This window comes from Haliotis rubra, unplaced genomic scaffold, assembly GCF_003918875.1.
Source record: "Haliotis rubra isolate DU_JTF1 unplaced genomic scaffold, ASM391887v1 Scf1032, whole genome shotgun sequence".
NCBI lineage: Eukaryota > Metazoa > Mollusca > Gastropoda > Lepetellida > Haliotidae > Haliotis > Haliotis rubra.
The window spans coordinates 83877-101073 of record NW_025764929.1 but is presented as its reverse complement, the minus strand read 5'-3'; the positions used below and the strand labels follow the sequence as shown (position 1 = coordinate 101073).

At 42.4% G+C, this 17197-nt stretch overlaps 1 protein-coding gene across 2 annotated transcripts in view; it reads left to right on the top strand.

Moving 5' to 3' along the window:
* The window catches only part of LOC124273074 (delta-like protein B), a 31494-nt gene extending 20873 nt beyond the window's left edge, over positions 1-10621 (top strand). The window contains exons 2-5 of one of the 2 annotated variants that reach the window (XM_046708289.1): positions 2453-2674; positions 3360-3464; positions 4648-4761; positions 9783-10621. In XM_046708289.1, the coding sequence (XP_046564245.1) occupies positions 2453-2674; positions 3360-3464; positions 4648-4761; positions 9783-10027 (686 nt within the window). In that variant the 3' untranslated portion in view covers positions 10028-10621. The remainder of the gene's footprint in view (positions 1-2452; positions 2675-3359; positions 3465-4647; positions 4762-9782) is intronic. The other variant, XM_046708297.1, reaches the window with a different exon arrangement.
* Positions 10622-17197: the final 6576 nt, after the last annotated feature.

The window sequence follows — 17197 nt, the reverse complement described above, 5'->3', positions numbered from 1 at the left end:
GGGCGGGGGGTCAGGGGGATCGAACCCCCTGATCCCCCCCCCCATTGGCTCCGCCAACGCAAAACAAATCTTCAATGTGGTCTTAAGTCATTTTCAGGGGGCGAAACCCCCTGAACACCCCACCCCACCCCCGGATCCGCCAATGCCATACCCTAATGGTGGTAACATTTTATTGCAGTGTGTTAGCTGACGGTACCATACAGATTTAAATTATGGATATCGATAGATTCAGTATGTTACTACGTGCATTAATGACAAAGTGACAACATGTATATATGTTACAGGGAATGTGTGAAACCAGGGATCACTGACCCTGAAAGAGTCAGTGATTTCATGAAATCCCTGTGACCCCCAGGGATTTCATGTATTCCCTAAAATTTCCAGGGATTTCATGAAATTACTGAAATATTAGCTCAGGGATTTCATGAAATCCCTGTAAGCCTTTATTGAAATAGAGAGCACCAAATGAATAATGCGAGAACAGAGTATTTCCTGATAAAATCCATTTGTTTGGACAAGGTAGACTGTTATCATACAAGCTATTACACTTCAGTAGCACTTTAAAACATTTACAACGTATCGATTTACATTGGTTAGGACCACAGTTACATTTCTGGAAACCCTGACCACCACAATTCCACACAGCTGTGTGGAGAAACAGTTCTTTGTCCATTGTCACATCATTCGTAGAAAGAAGACGCTGAGGACAAACATGAAATATGTGCTTTGAAAAATACCTTTTCCTTCCCAAACCCATATCCCAAAGCGGGATGATGTATGTTCCAAGTTATTTCTATGAATAGCCTGGTCTGTTTAAACTTAAACGTCTATATTCAATACAGAAAAGAAAATGTTTGAAAAACCTCGCTAAATTTTTTAATGCTATATCACAGTAAAATGTTGAGTCATTCCGTACGGAATTATGAGAGATACTTGTGCCACAATATACAGAGTATAATATATGAATATTAAAGATGCAATAATAAGGTTACAAGTTACATTAAGAAGATACACGTATATACAAATTTGCAGTACGCTTTTTCAGAATATTAAGGCAGGTTTTGACAGATAAAAACGATACACCTGGACAAGCTAGAAAAAAACTAACTTTTTCAACATACCCAGATTTTTTTTAAAAACATCTAAAAGACTTGTACATTTAGATAAAAGTTGCAATCGCTCATCAGCATACTAAGGACAATGCAATAAAACATGACACTCATCTTCAATAAAATCTTTAGAGTTTCGATTCTAAGCGGCGCTACCGCACATCTAAACACAGCTAGTGCTTTTCTCATAGAGCGAGACATTACAATTAACATAAAAATCACTGCAAAAATCCAACATTAAAGTACAGTACGTGTGTAACTTATTACCTCCCCAGGTAAACAAACTTGTAAAAGGTCCTGTTTCCAGGTAAACAACCTCTGTCACTTTTGTAAATATTGTCCTGTTTCCATTTATAAAGGAAATCGGTGCCGCGATAAACAACCTCTAATGTCACTTTTGAAACTACAAACAGGAATATTGATAATCATACAGATGTCATTTGATATCGTTATATCAACACCCAACGACACATTATTAAAGTCATCCTAACAATATGAGATGCAAACAGTAAAGCCGTGAGTGTGATGCCAAAACTGTCCTCAGATAAGACTTTGGGATTGAGACTCAACAGAAAGTCTACAAACATTAAAATTTGATAGGGAATGAATACATGAAAATCAGTAATTTCATGAAATCCCTTGAGGGAATCATGAAATCCTTGGGGGTCACAGGGATTTCATGAAATCACTGACTCTTTTAGGGATTACGTGAAATCCCTGGTTTCACACATTCCCTGTAACATATACAAGTCAAGATAAGATGCATGTCATCTCATTGATAAGAAGGCTGTATCTGAGCCAGGATACCAGCAATGATAAGTAATATATAATATAGTTTGTATTGTAATTTAGAAAAAAATACTCTATGCACAGTTTGTTTTCAATCAATACGCAGGCACAGTTTGGTCTCAATGCAGGCACAATACGCAGGACACAGTTTATTTTTATATACAGGGCGCAGTTGGTATAAATTCGCACGGCACAGTTTAGTTTTTATACACAGGGCACAGTTTGAAAATTCAAGCAGTTTGTTCTCAATACGCAGCACAGTTTGGATACCCAATACGCAGGACAGTTATTCTCAATGCGCAGCACAGTTTGGTCTCAATACGCAGCACAGTTTGGTCTCAATACGCAGCACAGTTTGGTCTCAATACGCAGCACAGTTTGGTCTCAATACCCAGGACACAGTATATTCTCAATACGCAGCACAGTTTGGTCTCAATACGCAGCACAGTTTGGTCTCAATACGCAGCACAGTTTGGTTACTTTTCGCAGGGCACAGTTTGTTCGTTCTCAATACACAGACACAGTTTCATTCCTTGCCATGTCCTTCTTTCCAGTTTCTGTTCTGGTCGAGATGACTTCCGGGTTGTGCAGTGACCTTGGTAAAAAGTGCAGGAGCGGGAAGTTCCGGCGTGACCCGGGCGACTGTAACCTGTTCTGCCAGTGTGCCCATGAACGCTGGTATCAGAAGAGATGTCCGCGCGGGCTGTACTTTGACGAGGTGCACAACGTGTGCAACTGGCCGGACCAGACCCCTATGTGTGCCCCGCCACAAGGATGTAAGTGCAGCTCGATTCACGTACTTGTTTCATTTGGATCTTGTTATGCTTTCGTTGTTCTTGGATTATAGGTAAACACTGCCGTGTTATGTTTTCTAGGGTGGTGAATACTTCATAATCAGGGTAGGAAACGAGGTGGTTTGATACGCATAACTAACTTTCGTACACAATATTATACCACAGCATTTAAATATTACACGTTTCTTATTGGATATATCATACGCATTATCGTAGATGAAAACTTCTGAAATAGCTTCTTATAAGCTTCATCGAACGTACTGTTGGCATAAGCATGTAAAATACACTGTTGAGAAAGACACTCGACGTAACACAATTCAGATAGAACGTACGTTTGGAGATTATACGAGAGCATCAAGCTAGTACTGATGTTGCACTCGGAAATTGTCTAAACAACTGAACATTAAATACCGGAAACCATGCACTGATGTATAGAGACTTGTCAATCTACTTCCTGGTTCAGATTATCTTCAGTCATGCGGTCTGGACACTGGATTGTCTGGTCCAGACTCGATTATTTACAGACCGCCGCCATATAGTTGGTATATTGCTGAGTGCGGCGTTAAACAACAAACAAACAAAATTCAATTTGACAAGAATATTTCTCTTAATGATAATGACTCTATTTGAACTCTATTTTGAAAAGTGAACGTTTGTGTGTGTACAGTGTGTGACCCGAATCCGTGCCAAAATGGCGGCACGTGCGTAAGTAACCGGTTGGGCTACAGCTGCACGTGCAGAGACAACTACGGAGGAAATGACTGCGCTCTCAGTAAGTCTTCATCAAGTGTATTTCCTTCTCGTTTCTTTCAACAATCGATCAATGCATGTTCGTCAACCATTTGCATGAGACAATGCATGTAATAGACGCAAGCACTGCCAGAATGAGCATGGCAATATGTCCATTACGACGTTTTAACGGACATGTGCATGAATCGTACAACATCTTTTCGTTATTTATTTAGTCACATACATAAAGTGATTTTTCTTGTGTATCTATGAGAAATGGCAGTTTTAACCTCATCAACAAACCTCTATCAAATACACTTGCTAATATGTGCCATTTCTCTAAATGTTTCCTTTAAAAATTGTTAACTGAATTGAGAATTGGTAGCATTAACTGTTTGCGAAGAATACACCAATGTTTGATGTTGACTCAATATGGAACAAATAGGAAATGTGTATTCGATGTATGTAACGCAGTTATCAAGGGTGCGTTTTCTACAGTACGCTTTCAGTTTTTTGGCGATTATTTTTATAACGGTTGTAATATTTCACTCAAATCCACTGTATACTTTCTTTTGTCCGTCAGTCTACCTTTTTGTAACTGCACGTTAGAACATTCACAACACTGTCAGTAATGGAAACTTTATATTTACATTTTCAGGAATGTATATTTATATCATTTTGACATATATGTATTACTTTTCTTCTTTATTCACTCTTTTGCATCTGCTTATCACCAACCATCACTACTTCAAGTTCATATCCCCTTGACCAATTCTTTCATCAATATTGTTTCTTTGTAATGCAATACTCTGAAACCCTGTCAGGACACCCCGTGAATGCGGAAACTCCAACAGTTAGTGTTGGACGACATAACCTTGAAACATTTATCCACAAATCAAGAATCCGGAAAATTCACCAGAAATTGTCCCGTCCGGATTGACAGGGTTTCTCTCTATATAGCATGTTTCATACTTTGTTTCAGTTAAACAAGCATGACTTTCTGCATGGTTCTTGAAAAGTTGATTGTAAAGTATTTTACATCCGCATCTCGAATATGAATTTTTATTACAATATTTTTCTCTTTATTTTGTCCGACTGTTTTCATATTGGTTTTCATGTATCTTCTCCTTTCCGTTGTGTTTCATTATAATTACTAGTATATTTATCTTTTGAGTAATGACATGACATGTCGTGTTGCCCATGACCTGCCCCCCGTGTGTACACAGAACTAGACGCCTGTCAGGACAGTCCATGTCAAAACGGCGGGAGATGCCGAGTGACCCCTACCAACAATGTCTTCTGTGATTGCCCTAGCAGCTTCACGGGGGTCTTCTGCCAAGGTCACGTGAGATGACCCTAGGTCAAGGGCACAATTAGAGCTTCCGGTCATGGTTTTAATATGATTCCATGCATAGCGTAACCCTTACAATCACCCCCTCCGTAGTTGTAGATAGAATCTATGTTAGAAGGTATAGTACACTTAATTTCCCTGTTCTGCTAACAACTCCCGCTTCTCCCACTGCTACGTATCCGAATTTTCGTCATCAGAGACCATATAATATAATAATCTATTATATGGTCTCTGCTGTCATGCGCACGCCATTACACTAAACTGGTTCCGGAATCGTTTCGCGTTTGCGATATGTGCGCAAGAAATGCAAAAGATATTGAGAAGGGATCTAGTTGAGGTGCGCACTGATACTAATCTAGTTTAGTTTGTCATCCTAACCTGGAAATTGCTCTCCACACACCGGCGCGTCAGTAATCGTTCTGTGTGTGTCAATGAAAACACGCCATAATTCATCGAGTGACCAAATCCATGGTCGATTCGTGTCACGTAAAACGCCAAGTTGTAAAATGTAAAAGATTATTAGTCCACATGGCAACTGGCAACGGTTTTTAAAAGACTAACATCCAAGCAACGTCAGCTCTTTGTGTTTGTTAAGAGTGCACCAGCGCAGTCTCTATTTCATAACAGGCAAATAATATTTCAAATTACGGTCTGTAAAATAATGAAACATTTTAACAAAAAACATATAAATACAAGTGTCAGTTTCTTGAGCCGTTTGTGCATTCAGAACACACCGCAGGAGAAGGAAAATATTTGAATCTTTATTTTCTTAAATATACTGGGGGGCAAAAATAAGTGATCACATGAAAGCACAAGTGTTCCCTTTTTTTCCAGGTTTCTTCAAGCTATGCAATACAAAGCTTGTGAAGAAGCCTTGGAAAAATAAAGGAACACTTGTCCTTTCATGTGATCTCTTATTTCTTTCCCTCAGTATATTTAATAATAGTTCAAAATCATATATTTTTCTTTTCTTTATTTTTCCTTATCCTTATTCCTTATCCTTGTCTGGTTAGAGACATCTTAACGTGTCTCCTTTCCAGACATAATATCCTTAATTAATATGTATGTTTTATCAATATCATTTAAATATAGATATATAGCCTGGTTTCTTGGGTATACTGCCCTTGCGTTAGACTGAGCACCAAGCATGTAACCATCCAATGACGTGTCAAGGTTTCTTGCAGGGAATATAGAAACAGTTCAACAGTTTGTGATAAGGTATTCTTGAATGATCCAGACTTAATAGACCACAGCACACACTGTGGAGTGAGTGAGCGAGTACGCCGCTTTTAGCAATACTCCAGCAATATCACGGCGGGGGACACCAAAAATGGGCTTCATACATTGTACTTATATGGGGAATCGAACCCGGGCCTTCGTGGTGATGAGTGAACGTTTTAACCACTAGACTACCCCCACCGCCCCTGATACTGTGGAAGGTGGAATCTGGATAAGATAGGACAAAGAAGATACGACTAGAAGATAGAGTGGTTCTAAGGCAGATGTTTTCCTGAGATCGTGTACACGGTGTGACATAGGGTCATTCGAAATCCCGGGAAATAATAACACAGGAGTATCTGCGAATACAGTGTCATCATATAACCAATACATCGTAATGTGTATGCTGCTCAACATTTGCTTGGAAAATCAGCTCAAAGCCGTGCTTCTTCTCGAAGAACTGAATGTCCTCACACATTCAGCAAAAGGATCAATCGGTGTTCCAATGCCTGTACAGTAAACAAGAGATAGTGTACAAAGCGGAACGATTAATTTTCAACTCATTTCAGTTTTTGATGTTTATGGACGAAACTGGCCATGAACCTTTCGGACGAACCAACAAGGAGCAAACAATTTGTCCATTAACTGCAGATGCATCCGCATCTCCTAGTTGTCCATCTTCACTGACATGTCAAGGTGTCCGTACAGGAAAACACACTGCTGTTTAATGAACATATGTTTTCTAAAGGTTTTCTCTATTCAAAGACTGTTCGATTGTTTGTTTTGCTATTTCCAGGCGTGTTTGTTTGGATTTCTGAGCGAATGTTGACAAGCATAATATATTATCTATCCGCATATATACTACACAAAAGAATTAAAGAACATCCGATTCTGTCTGAATTTAACATTCTGTGTTCCTTAACTTGTTTTGGGTAGTATATTATTCCCCTAACAACTTGTATACATACTGCCCAACTTTTGGTAGGGATGGTGATCCGTATAACTGCATGATGACAACGTATTGAACTGTTTACATTTACATTTGTTTATTTATCCTGAAATAGATTTATTATGCATCGGTTCCATGACAACATTGAATACTGACAACATAATCAAGCGATCAGTCAGTCAGGCCTCATCTGGACACATAGAATATCCCTGTCAAAATTTGAGAAACATTTGTCATCGTGTCAATTTAGAATGTTTTTGTTATAATTTGGGTATTAACGTTTATGTCCAGTCCATGATTAGAAGAGGTAAGTTCAAATATTATTATTAGACAACAGACATATCTTAATTAATCATCCGGTTTTAAAATGTATATAGCAACTGTGCATTTGACAAACACGTTTACGTGGGTAAAGAACCACCATTGCACTAGGGTACACTAACTACCATCCTCGATAATCTCCAGGGTATACGTTACGATAACTCTCCACTATACCCTGGATGCATCCCCGGCTTGGGGCGATGATTTTATTACCTCCCTTGGCTGGCTCCGCAATCTCACAGTAGCAAATCAGCTAAGCCGCCGTTACAACCGAGCTTCCAGTGTCAACAAAGATAGTGGTCGCAGTCGCGAAAGTTTGTTCGCAGTGCCACACAGATTTTTGGGAGAAAATAAAGACAAATTCACTGATGAAAGAACTCCTTCTACTTCTTTCAGAGTACCCCTGCATCAATTGTGTTACCAAGTTTAAACGGTTAGATACTTTGAGTAGCGAAAGTGAGTTGTGATTGGTTCACTCAACCCTAGCGTAGGCACCTGATTGGATAAAAAGCCAGCCAAGGGAGGTAATAAAATCATCGCCCCAAGCCGTGGATGCATCCAGGGTATAGTGGAGAGTTATCGTAGCGTATACCCTGGAGATTATCGAGGATGAGTAACTACACGTCATGGTCATATTGCTGAATCGGAGGTACAAACAAGTTCATCTTAGAAGCAGGTCTACCCACGTCTGTCTCACCTGACATCTAACAGTCTTATGTCATTTAATGTTGATTATTATAAACTTAATGTTGATTATTATAAATAAATTAAGTCTATACACTCTGTGTATACATGTATATGTTTTAAATACTCATTGCCTTGTTATAGATATATTCTTGTGGGTAAATACCTAAATGCATGTACGTATATGAGCGGAGTCACGGATGGCAGAGTAACATAAGGCGAGGTTGCATCCCTTGTACGTAAAATATTCCTGTAACCTAACATCCCCGTGATTGCTCGTCACGGGAAAGCGTCTATACAGTATAACTTGTGTTAGTGGTATTTGTTTGGTGTTTGTGCTCTACATAAGATATATGATGGCTGTATGTCAATAATCTGAGCCAGGGAATAACAAAATAAACGTTGATCTAAGCAACTGGGTTACGATGACATGCGGTACCAGTAGTATACATGTGTACTCTCATTACCTATACTACTCCAGGGGTCGGTGGGGTAGCCTAGTGGTTTAAGCGTTGGCTCGTCACGCCGAAGACCCGGGTTCGAATCCCCACATGGGTACAATGTGTGAAGCCCATTTCTGGTGTCCCCCGCCGTGATGTTGCTGGAATATTGCTAAAAGCGGCGTAAAACTAAACTCAGTCAGTCAGTATACTACTCCACCAAACTCTGGAATCTGACCAGTTGATCCCGTTAGTCGCATCTTACAAGAAGACTTGCTGGATGTCAGTTCTAACCCAGATATTCGTGGGGTCTCGGTGGTTAAATTACATTTGCATGACTACAAGTACATGCGTGTGGACACAAGTTTTAATTTTTATCCGCCATTTTTTTTCAAAAATGAACATGTACAAAATAGGCCGTTGTTTCATTCTGTGGGTTTTGTCTCTACAATCGAGACCCGTGAAGATCCGGGTTAGGATTCGTCTCCAGTAACCAATGCCTGTCGCAAGAGGCGACTAACGGAATCGGGTGGTCAGGCTAGCTAATTTGATTGACACGCCATCGTATCCCAATTGCATAGATCGATATTCATGATACTGATCACTGGATTGTCTGGTCCAGGCCCCATTATTTACAGACCGCCGCCATATAGCTGGAATATTTCTGAGTGCGGCGTTAAGCCTCTACATTCGACTGATATTCGTCAGAACATGAGTACACCGTGTGTGAAGACAAGAGTTGTTGTAGTCGGTTCTTCTGTGACCGGGCAGTGGGGATAGCCTTGTGGTTAAAGCGTTGGCTCGTCACGCCGAAGACCCGGGTTCGAATCCCCACATGGGTACAATGTGTGAAGCCCATTTCTTGTGTCCCCCCGCTGTGATGTTGCTGGAATATTGCTAAAAGCGGCGTAAAACCAAATACAGTCAGTCAGTCAGTCTTGTGTGACCTCGTCCGTGGTCTAATGGATAGAGTGTCTGCCCGGGGAGCGGAAGGTCGGTGGTTGGATCCACTGCCTCGTCTTACTGAAAGACGTTAAAAGGTGGTGCCTGGTTGGAGTTTGTATGCCGTGTCTGGGTCGAGTATTCATGCTTAACATGTAGCTCAGTGGGCGAGCACTTTAAAACCGGACTTACCCGGACTACTACGATACGCATACATGCACACACGCACGCACACACACACGCACGATGCACGTCGCTATGTAAGTGTAATAATCGTAACAATTACTTCTAGAATAGTTCGTGAAAACAAGCACTTAATAAGCGAACATGTCGTACAGTATTGAAGCACAGCAACCAGCATAGGGCACTATTAATGAATTACTGTCGAGCGCTTCAAGCAGTACTCATTTCGCACTAAGATATGATGTGAGCAATGCTGCTTTTGTTCATTTATAGACACGACATGCCCGCGCTACGAATGCCCAAACAACGTGACAACATTCAACTACCCCGACTGGCAGGATGCCACGTGCAAGTCATTCTTCAGCTGTGAGTTGGGCTCCTTACAGAGTCGTCAGTGTCCCGGGGAATACCTTATTCAGCTTTATGCTCCTGAGGTGCGTGCAACCAGGCCAGTTGGAATATCCGTGCTCGCTCAACCTGGTCGACTCACGAGTAGAGTTTGGGATATAATAACTTGAAGACGGAGCCCAGTCAGCTGGAGAGAACAGAAATTCTTCCTTCATTTGACGTTTTAAATGCTATAATTGTACACTATGATTTTACAAAATACGATTACGTTTTCCTCAGAAATATAGATGTCACAACCTTTCTGTTAATCTATGCGTTATCGTGTAAATGATTTGGTGATTTTACCCGTAAAAACCTAACACAGGCATGTTCTTAAATATTATCCGTTTCATCAAACGTTTAATATTTTCAGGTTTTTATTTTGGTAATACTATAATTTATATTTATTAAAGATGTTGAAACTATCACTGGACTCAATCATAATTATAGACAAGTTTTTGATGTATTTTTGTGATCATATTCTTTTATTCAAATCATATTCAAGATCACTGAAACGTGTTTTGTAAACGCCTGGAGTTAATGAATATAATATTTGGCTACAAGTATAAGATGTATGACATTCGACACATACTGCATATAACTTGTATTAAAAGTATTTCACTGACCGTTCTTCAAGAACAATTTGTAAATTAATGACACAGCTTCTTGTATACACCATTTGAATACTTGGTAACAATGCGAATAAACTTGATCTTCGGTGGGAATATGGCATGTATTTGTTTGAATATACGGATTCCTGGTTTGGACTCAGTATCAGATACAACAACGAGTCGGCCAGGAGGAATGTGTGTCTGGGGTTATACTATTCCCTGGTACCCCGATGTCTCTCATTATTGTGATGGTCACGACCTTGGTAACACGGGGTCCATGACGTACAGGGGTTATGCTATTCCCTGGTACCCCAATGTCTCTCATTATTGTGATGGTCACGACCTTGGTAACACGGGGTCCATGACGTACAGGGGTTATGCTATTCCCTGGTACCCCAATGTCTCTCATTATTGTCATGGTCACGACCTTGGTAACACGGGGTCCATGACGTACAGGGGTTATGCTATTCCCTGGTACCCCGATGTCTCTCATTATTGTGATGGTCACGACATTGGTAACACGGGGTCCATGACGTACAGGGGTTATGCTATTCCCTGGTACCCCAATGACTCTCATTATTGTGATGGTCACGACCTTGGTAACACGGGGTCCATGACGTACAAGGGTTATGCTATTCCCTGGTACCCGAATGTATCTCAGTGTGATGGTCACGACATTGGTAACACGGGGTCCATGACGTACAGAGGCTATGCTATTCCCTGGTACCCCAATGTCTCTCATTATTGTGATGGTCACGACATTGGTAACACGGGGTCCATGACGTACAGGGGTTATGCTATTCCCTGGTACCCCAATGTCTCTCATTATTGTGATGATCACGACCTTGGTAACCACGGGGCCATGACGTACAGGGGAGTAGTGTACCATGTCTCCCTGGGGTCTTTTTCAAGATGGCGGCACATCCGGTCACCGTGGGCGCCACCATCTTGGATCAAGATGGCGGTGACCGGATGTGCCGCCATCAGGGGGAGATCACTCGGGTTCTGGTTCCGGTGCTTCCGGTGTGTGCGTACGCATCGCGATGACGTCACGTCCGGTTCCGGTTGGTGCGCGCATGACGATGACGTCACCTCCGGGCCAAGATGGCGGATGCGTTTCAAGATGGCGTCCCATCCGGTGGGATCGCGTGAAATCTCGCGGGATCTCGTGGATTCTCGCGGGATCTCGCGAGCGTAGACGCCTTTCAAGATGGCGGAACGGACGAGCGGCGGACGGGAAGGAGAGGAAGGAAAGGAGAGGAAAGGAGAGGGGAAGGAGAGGGAGGGAGGGAGGGTGGTCGCCTTTCAAGAGGGGACGATGGCGTGGCTTGAGAAGTGTGTGTGTGGTTAAAGCTTTTGTCACTCAGGTTTTCTTTCGAGCAAGGTGGGTGGCCCTGAAAAGGGCCGTTGGTATGTGAAAAGGACAGGTTAACATTCACAGAGGAGATGGAGACCCCGAAAAATAAATTTTCCGGGGCACACATCATCGTGCTGCTGTTGCCCTCTCTTGATGATCCCTTCCCCACAGTAGAGGCATATGTAAAAGTCAGCTCCTGGGACGACATCAAAGCGATTCGAGGGATATGCTTTGAAACAGGTAGGACAGATAATCAGTCGCCATTTTGATGACCATGTTGGTAATGTTTTCGATGTGGCTGCCGTTGTTGTTGGTGGTGGTGGGGCTGCCGCTGCTTCTGTTGCCGTTGTTGGTACCGGTTTTGCAGGTGTTGTTGCTGCCTCTTCCATTTTGATATCAGTCTTCAATTGTAAGGTACGGCTGCACCGCAAGCATTGTCGTCTACCACAGTTTTTCCGGTAAGGCGCGGGTCGCATGACTTGCACTTTTCTTGTGTCCATGTTGCATCAAGATAGCCCTCACTGACCCATGCTGGAGTTTATATACAGGCGACGAGACAGCGATGACGTGGTATCGATGACGTCATGGTCGCGCGTGAAGGTGGTGACGTGGCACCGATGACGTCACCGTGTGGTGGTGGCGCCGCCATGGTCTTTGATTGGCTTAGCCCTCCTTTATATCATGAGCGGGGGTGGCCGAAGCAGTGTTACAATGGACAGGATGGAGAACTGGGACTTGGAATTAATGTCATTGGAGGCACCCTCGTCCTCGCCACCCTTACCGGCATGGCAGTGCCACCAATGCCATGGCTGCCTGCCCGTCTATGTCAACGGTAGCATCGAATATAACGGGACCTGTCAGTGCGTGTATGCGGTACTGTCTTGAAGGACACCTACATCCGTCGCCTCACTCATGGGAGCAAGTGCCCAGTGAAAACAATGATGGCCATCCAGGCGTGTCAGTGCAGGTGCCAGCTCTGGTCTCTTGAGTGAGGTACACTCTAAAAAACGGCCCTTTTCAGGGCCACCCATCTCTCTCAAAAGAAGCCTCATTTCACTGCCAACAATAACAACACTAGGTTGACATTTTTCAAACGTTTTATTTCCCCCAGCTAACAAGAACATTTTGACAAAAGAGGCAGGATTAGGGGCGTCCCTGATCTTTTGTTTACAAACGGTATGAACTGTAACATCAGAACATCATAACTGTAACATCAGGGCCCACTTGCACAGAACGATCTTAGCGCTACAATTATTGTAAATCCATAAGTTCGCGATCTTAGGCTTCGGCTACAATCGCCATCGACTTGCACAAAGCGATTGTAGGCTAAGATCGTTGTAAGTTATAATCGAAACTTACAATTGGTCCGGACCAATTGTAAGGAGCTAAGATCATTGTAGTCTGTGACAAAATGGTGTTCAAGTTTCACGCAAATAATCAGCTTTACGTTTGGAGATTGCTTTTATATTGCATAAAACTGTACTGTATGATTCGCCTCGACACTTCAACAACACGGAGAATGCACAACCGATTTAACGTCGGATACATTGTTATTTGCTGTAGTGAACCACAGAACTATCGAGTCGATATCACAAAGTACTATTCCCACCCGATTCAATGTTGGAATAAGTGTGAAACAACATACCTTTTTGATAATCAAGGAAGGATAGTAGCAAATGGTGTCCGCGTTCGATTAACAATGGCCGTGACCTTTTCATTAACTCAAAAGCAGATAATTTTAGTTTATGGGCAAGATGGGAGTGGTTTCCCCTGGCCTATGCCGTTGCCGTAGAGTCTGTCATGCCCAATCGCAGAGCTCAAGATATTTTCTTTTCGGTGATGGAGTGATTTTGTCTTAGTTAATCATTAAAGTAATCAAAAATTAGATACAAGTTAACGTGCAAAATCAAGATTCAATTTTAATTTCACTTTTAGAAAAATATTTATCAACGCAATAGGGTCATATCATTAATATACTGAGAATGAGTATTTAACAACTGCTCTCTCGATATAAACTCTGTCAAAAAAGAAACGCAACCCCTGTCCTCAGATATTAAAAATTCGTTTGAATAAAGTTATTGCTTCCAAACTAAATTTTATTCAAATGTATTGAAATTATACACGTATTTAATGAAGATTACCATCCAAACAACTGCATTTTCACGCATAAGTGTATTTTATTGCTTATTCCGTCACAACGCATGAAATGACCCTGGTGACTTCGCACAAAAAAACAAATGCACGTGCAAATCATGAAAATGGCAGTTAATGTAGGGGTGTATAAAAGCCCATGTGCTTTCGTATTTTATACATTCATTTGTCGCCAAAAAGCAGTGTTAAAAATGCCACGATTGAGTGCTGCCGACCGAAATATCGCCATTGGTCGTGTTCAAGCCGGAGAAAGTTTTGGAACTGTTGCACGGCACCTAAATGTTCACAAAACAACGATATCCCGACTTTGGAGCCGCTACAACAACTTCAATTCGACCAACGATCGCCCGAGAAGTGGAAGGCCAAGAATCACGACCCCCCTTCAAGATCGGTACATCCGGGTCCATCACCTGCGTAATCAGCATGCCCTACCAACCGTGACTACCACACAAATACCAGATTTGAGGAGAGTGTCAGCTCAAACGATTAGGAACCGTCTGAAAGAAGCGGGTTTACGTACCTGTAGACCAGTTGTTGGACCTGTACTACGCCCCCTACATCGACGACTCAGGTGGTGCAACAACGTAAGGATATGGATTTTACAAAACTGGAGGCGCATCTGTTTTTCTGAGGAATCACATTTTCTTTTGCAACTTCACGACGGAAGACAGCGTGTGTATAGGAGACGTCATGAACGTTTTGCGCCCATCTGCGTCCGTCAGGTGGACAGATTTGGCGGAGACAGCGTTATGGTTTGGGGAGCCATCTCATACAACCAGAAATCAGACTTGGTGATCGTTCCAGGGAACCTGACAGCCCAACGTTACATCAACCACGTGTTACAGCCTCACCTTCTCCCGATTATTGACCAACAAACACAGATTTTTGAACAGGACAACGCCCGGCCTCATACTGCACGTGCAACAATGAACTTTCTGCAGAATTCCAACGTCAATGTCTTGCCATGGTCCTCTAAATCACCAGACTTCAACCCTATTGAACACCTGTGGGATACTCTGGATCGACGCGTAAGTCAACGTCAGCCGCCGCAACAGACGCTGCAACAGCTCGCCGTTGCACTGCAGGAGGAGTGGAGAGCCATTCCCCAGGAGAGAATCCGGCGTCTTATCCGTTCTTGTCCAAGGAGATGCCGTGCAGTGATTCAGCTCGTGGTGCTCATACGAGATACTGAGAAAGACGCCCCCTGGTGACAAACTGGTGTCTGTGAGATGACTTTTGAAATGACAATTTTAAACATGACTATCTTGGTTATTATTCTGCCAAATTTCAGACTTCTGTCTTTAATAATAATAACAATGCTGTGTCGTCCTAAAACTTAAGATTGCAATCTCTAAAATACAGGGGTTGCGTTTCTTTTTTGACAGAGTTTATTATTTGATATTCGTATTTCCCTGTCATGAATTCTTTACAACACTTCTGTAGCCATATTACATTTTCTTGTTATATTGTGAGAAAACCAATACTTCTAGGGTATATTTAGGATTTTACACACATAAAAAGGAAAAAAAACAGCTGTGCATTAAACAAGGTCTCATTGACAACCAGTGGCAAATCATGCATTTGTGTGTTATATCATAAGTAAATATTGTCGATATTTGATATATCATTATAATTTTCATAATTATTAAGTCACTAAATCTAGACCCAAATTTATGAATGTATTTTTCGCAGTTCAATATTTTCATAAAACATGGGTAGGTATTTCCGTGGTTGAAATATCACATTCTCAGTTCATAAATCAAGACAGTTAAAATGTAGAAAAATAGATGCTATCGTCCACGTAATCGTTTCCTTCGAAGATTTCTTGGAATGTTTTTCATGTAAAATTCTGCAATGTGCGATTGAGGGAGGTATGTATTGTGTGCAGGGACCAGTATCACTCTATATTTGCGCAGTATGCTATGCGCACTTGCAGACAACTGTAGACAGGAGTCGAGTTTAAGAAATTGGCACCTCCACCGTTGAAGAGTGCGATCTTAGCTAAGATCGCGATCTTAAATCCATGCGGTCTTACAATCGCGCTAAGATCGGCTTTGTGCAAGTGGATTAGGGCAATTGTATGGTGATTGTAAAGTTGATTGTAAGGCCCTAATATTGATTGTAACTTCAGGCTGTAGCGCTGGGTACCAGTCCGGAATTTCTTGGTTGTTCTTTGGGTCATGCGCTCCAACTGGTAAGGCACAGGCTCCTCTTCAAGTTCATCTTCGTTCATTCTGGGTGACGGCATGGTGAGAACTGGTAAGACCCACGCTGAGCCTGGTTTATATAGCCAACGTCACCCTATGACGTCACAATAGGTCGTCCTAAGCGTGGCAGTGCGCACCATGAGCTCATTTGTTATTTATAGGAATGATGACATACCCCCATGACGTTACACTAGCCTATCGACCTGATGAGTCAGGATGAGAGTGGTGTGAACCGGATGCAACCGGTGCGAACCTGATGCGCCAAAGTGACGTCATCAACCCCAGCTATATAAACTCGAGGTTTTCCAGCTCTCCCCTTCAGTTGCTCACTGAAACTAGAAGCATGCAGACGCCTCCCGCCTCCGCCTCCTTCCGTTGGCGCCTGTGTGAAACAGATGACCACAGTTATCTACACTGTCCCAAGGTGACCTGTACCGAGTGTGGTGCTCAAGGCCATCGCCATTACGTATGTCCAAAGAAGACCAAGGACAACAACAAGCACGATAACAACACCTGCTACAACTGTGGAAAAAACGAAGGTCATCTCAGTTACGCCTGTCCACATCCCTGTCGTCACTGTGGTAAAGAGGACCATAACAGTATGAACTGCTCTAACAAGACCCAGAAACGTCCGGCTCCCACCAACCAGCCAAGTGAACCGCCAAAGAAAGTGAGTAAACGTGAAAGCAAACATCTACTGGCTCTACTCAATAACAAGGTCCTCCTCGTTCAAGACCGCATAGACACCATGCACTCTGTACTTCAAGCATCTTGGAGTTTGTTGAACCCATGGACGATTCCAGCAGAACTGAATCCAGGGCACCACCATCACCACAATAGATACCTCGGTGATCTCTCACCCACCCATACCAACGGCCCTTTTCAGGCCACCCACCTCGCTTGAAAGAAAACCTGAGTAACAAAAGCTTTAACCACACACACTTCTCTAGCCACGCCATCGTCCCCCTCACCACT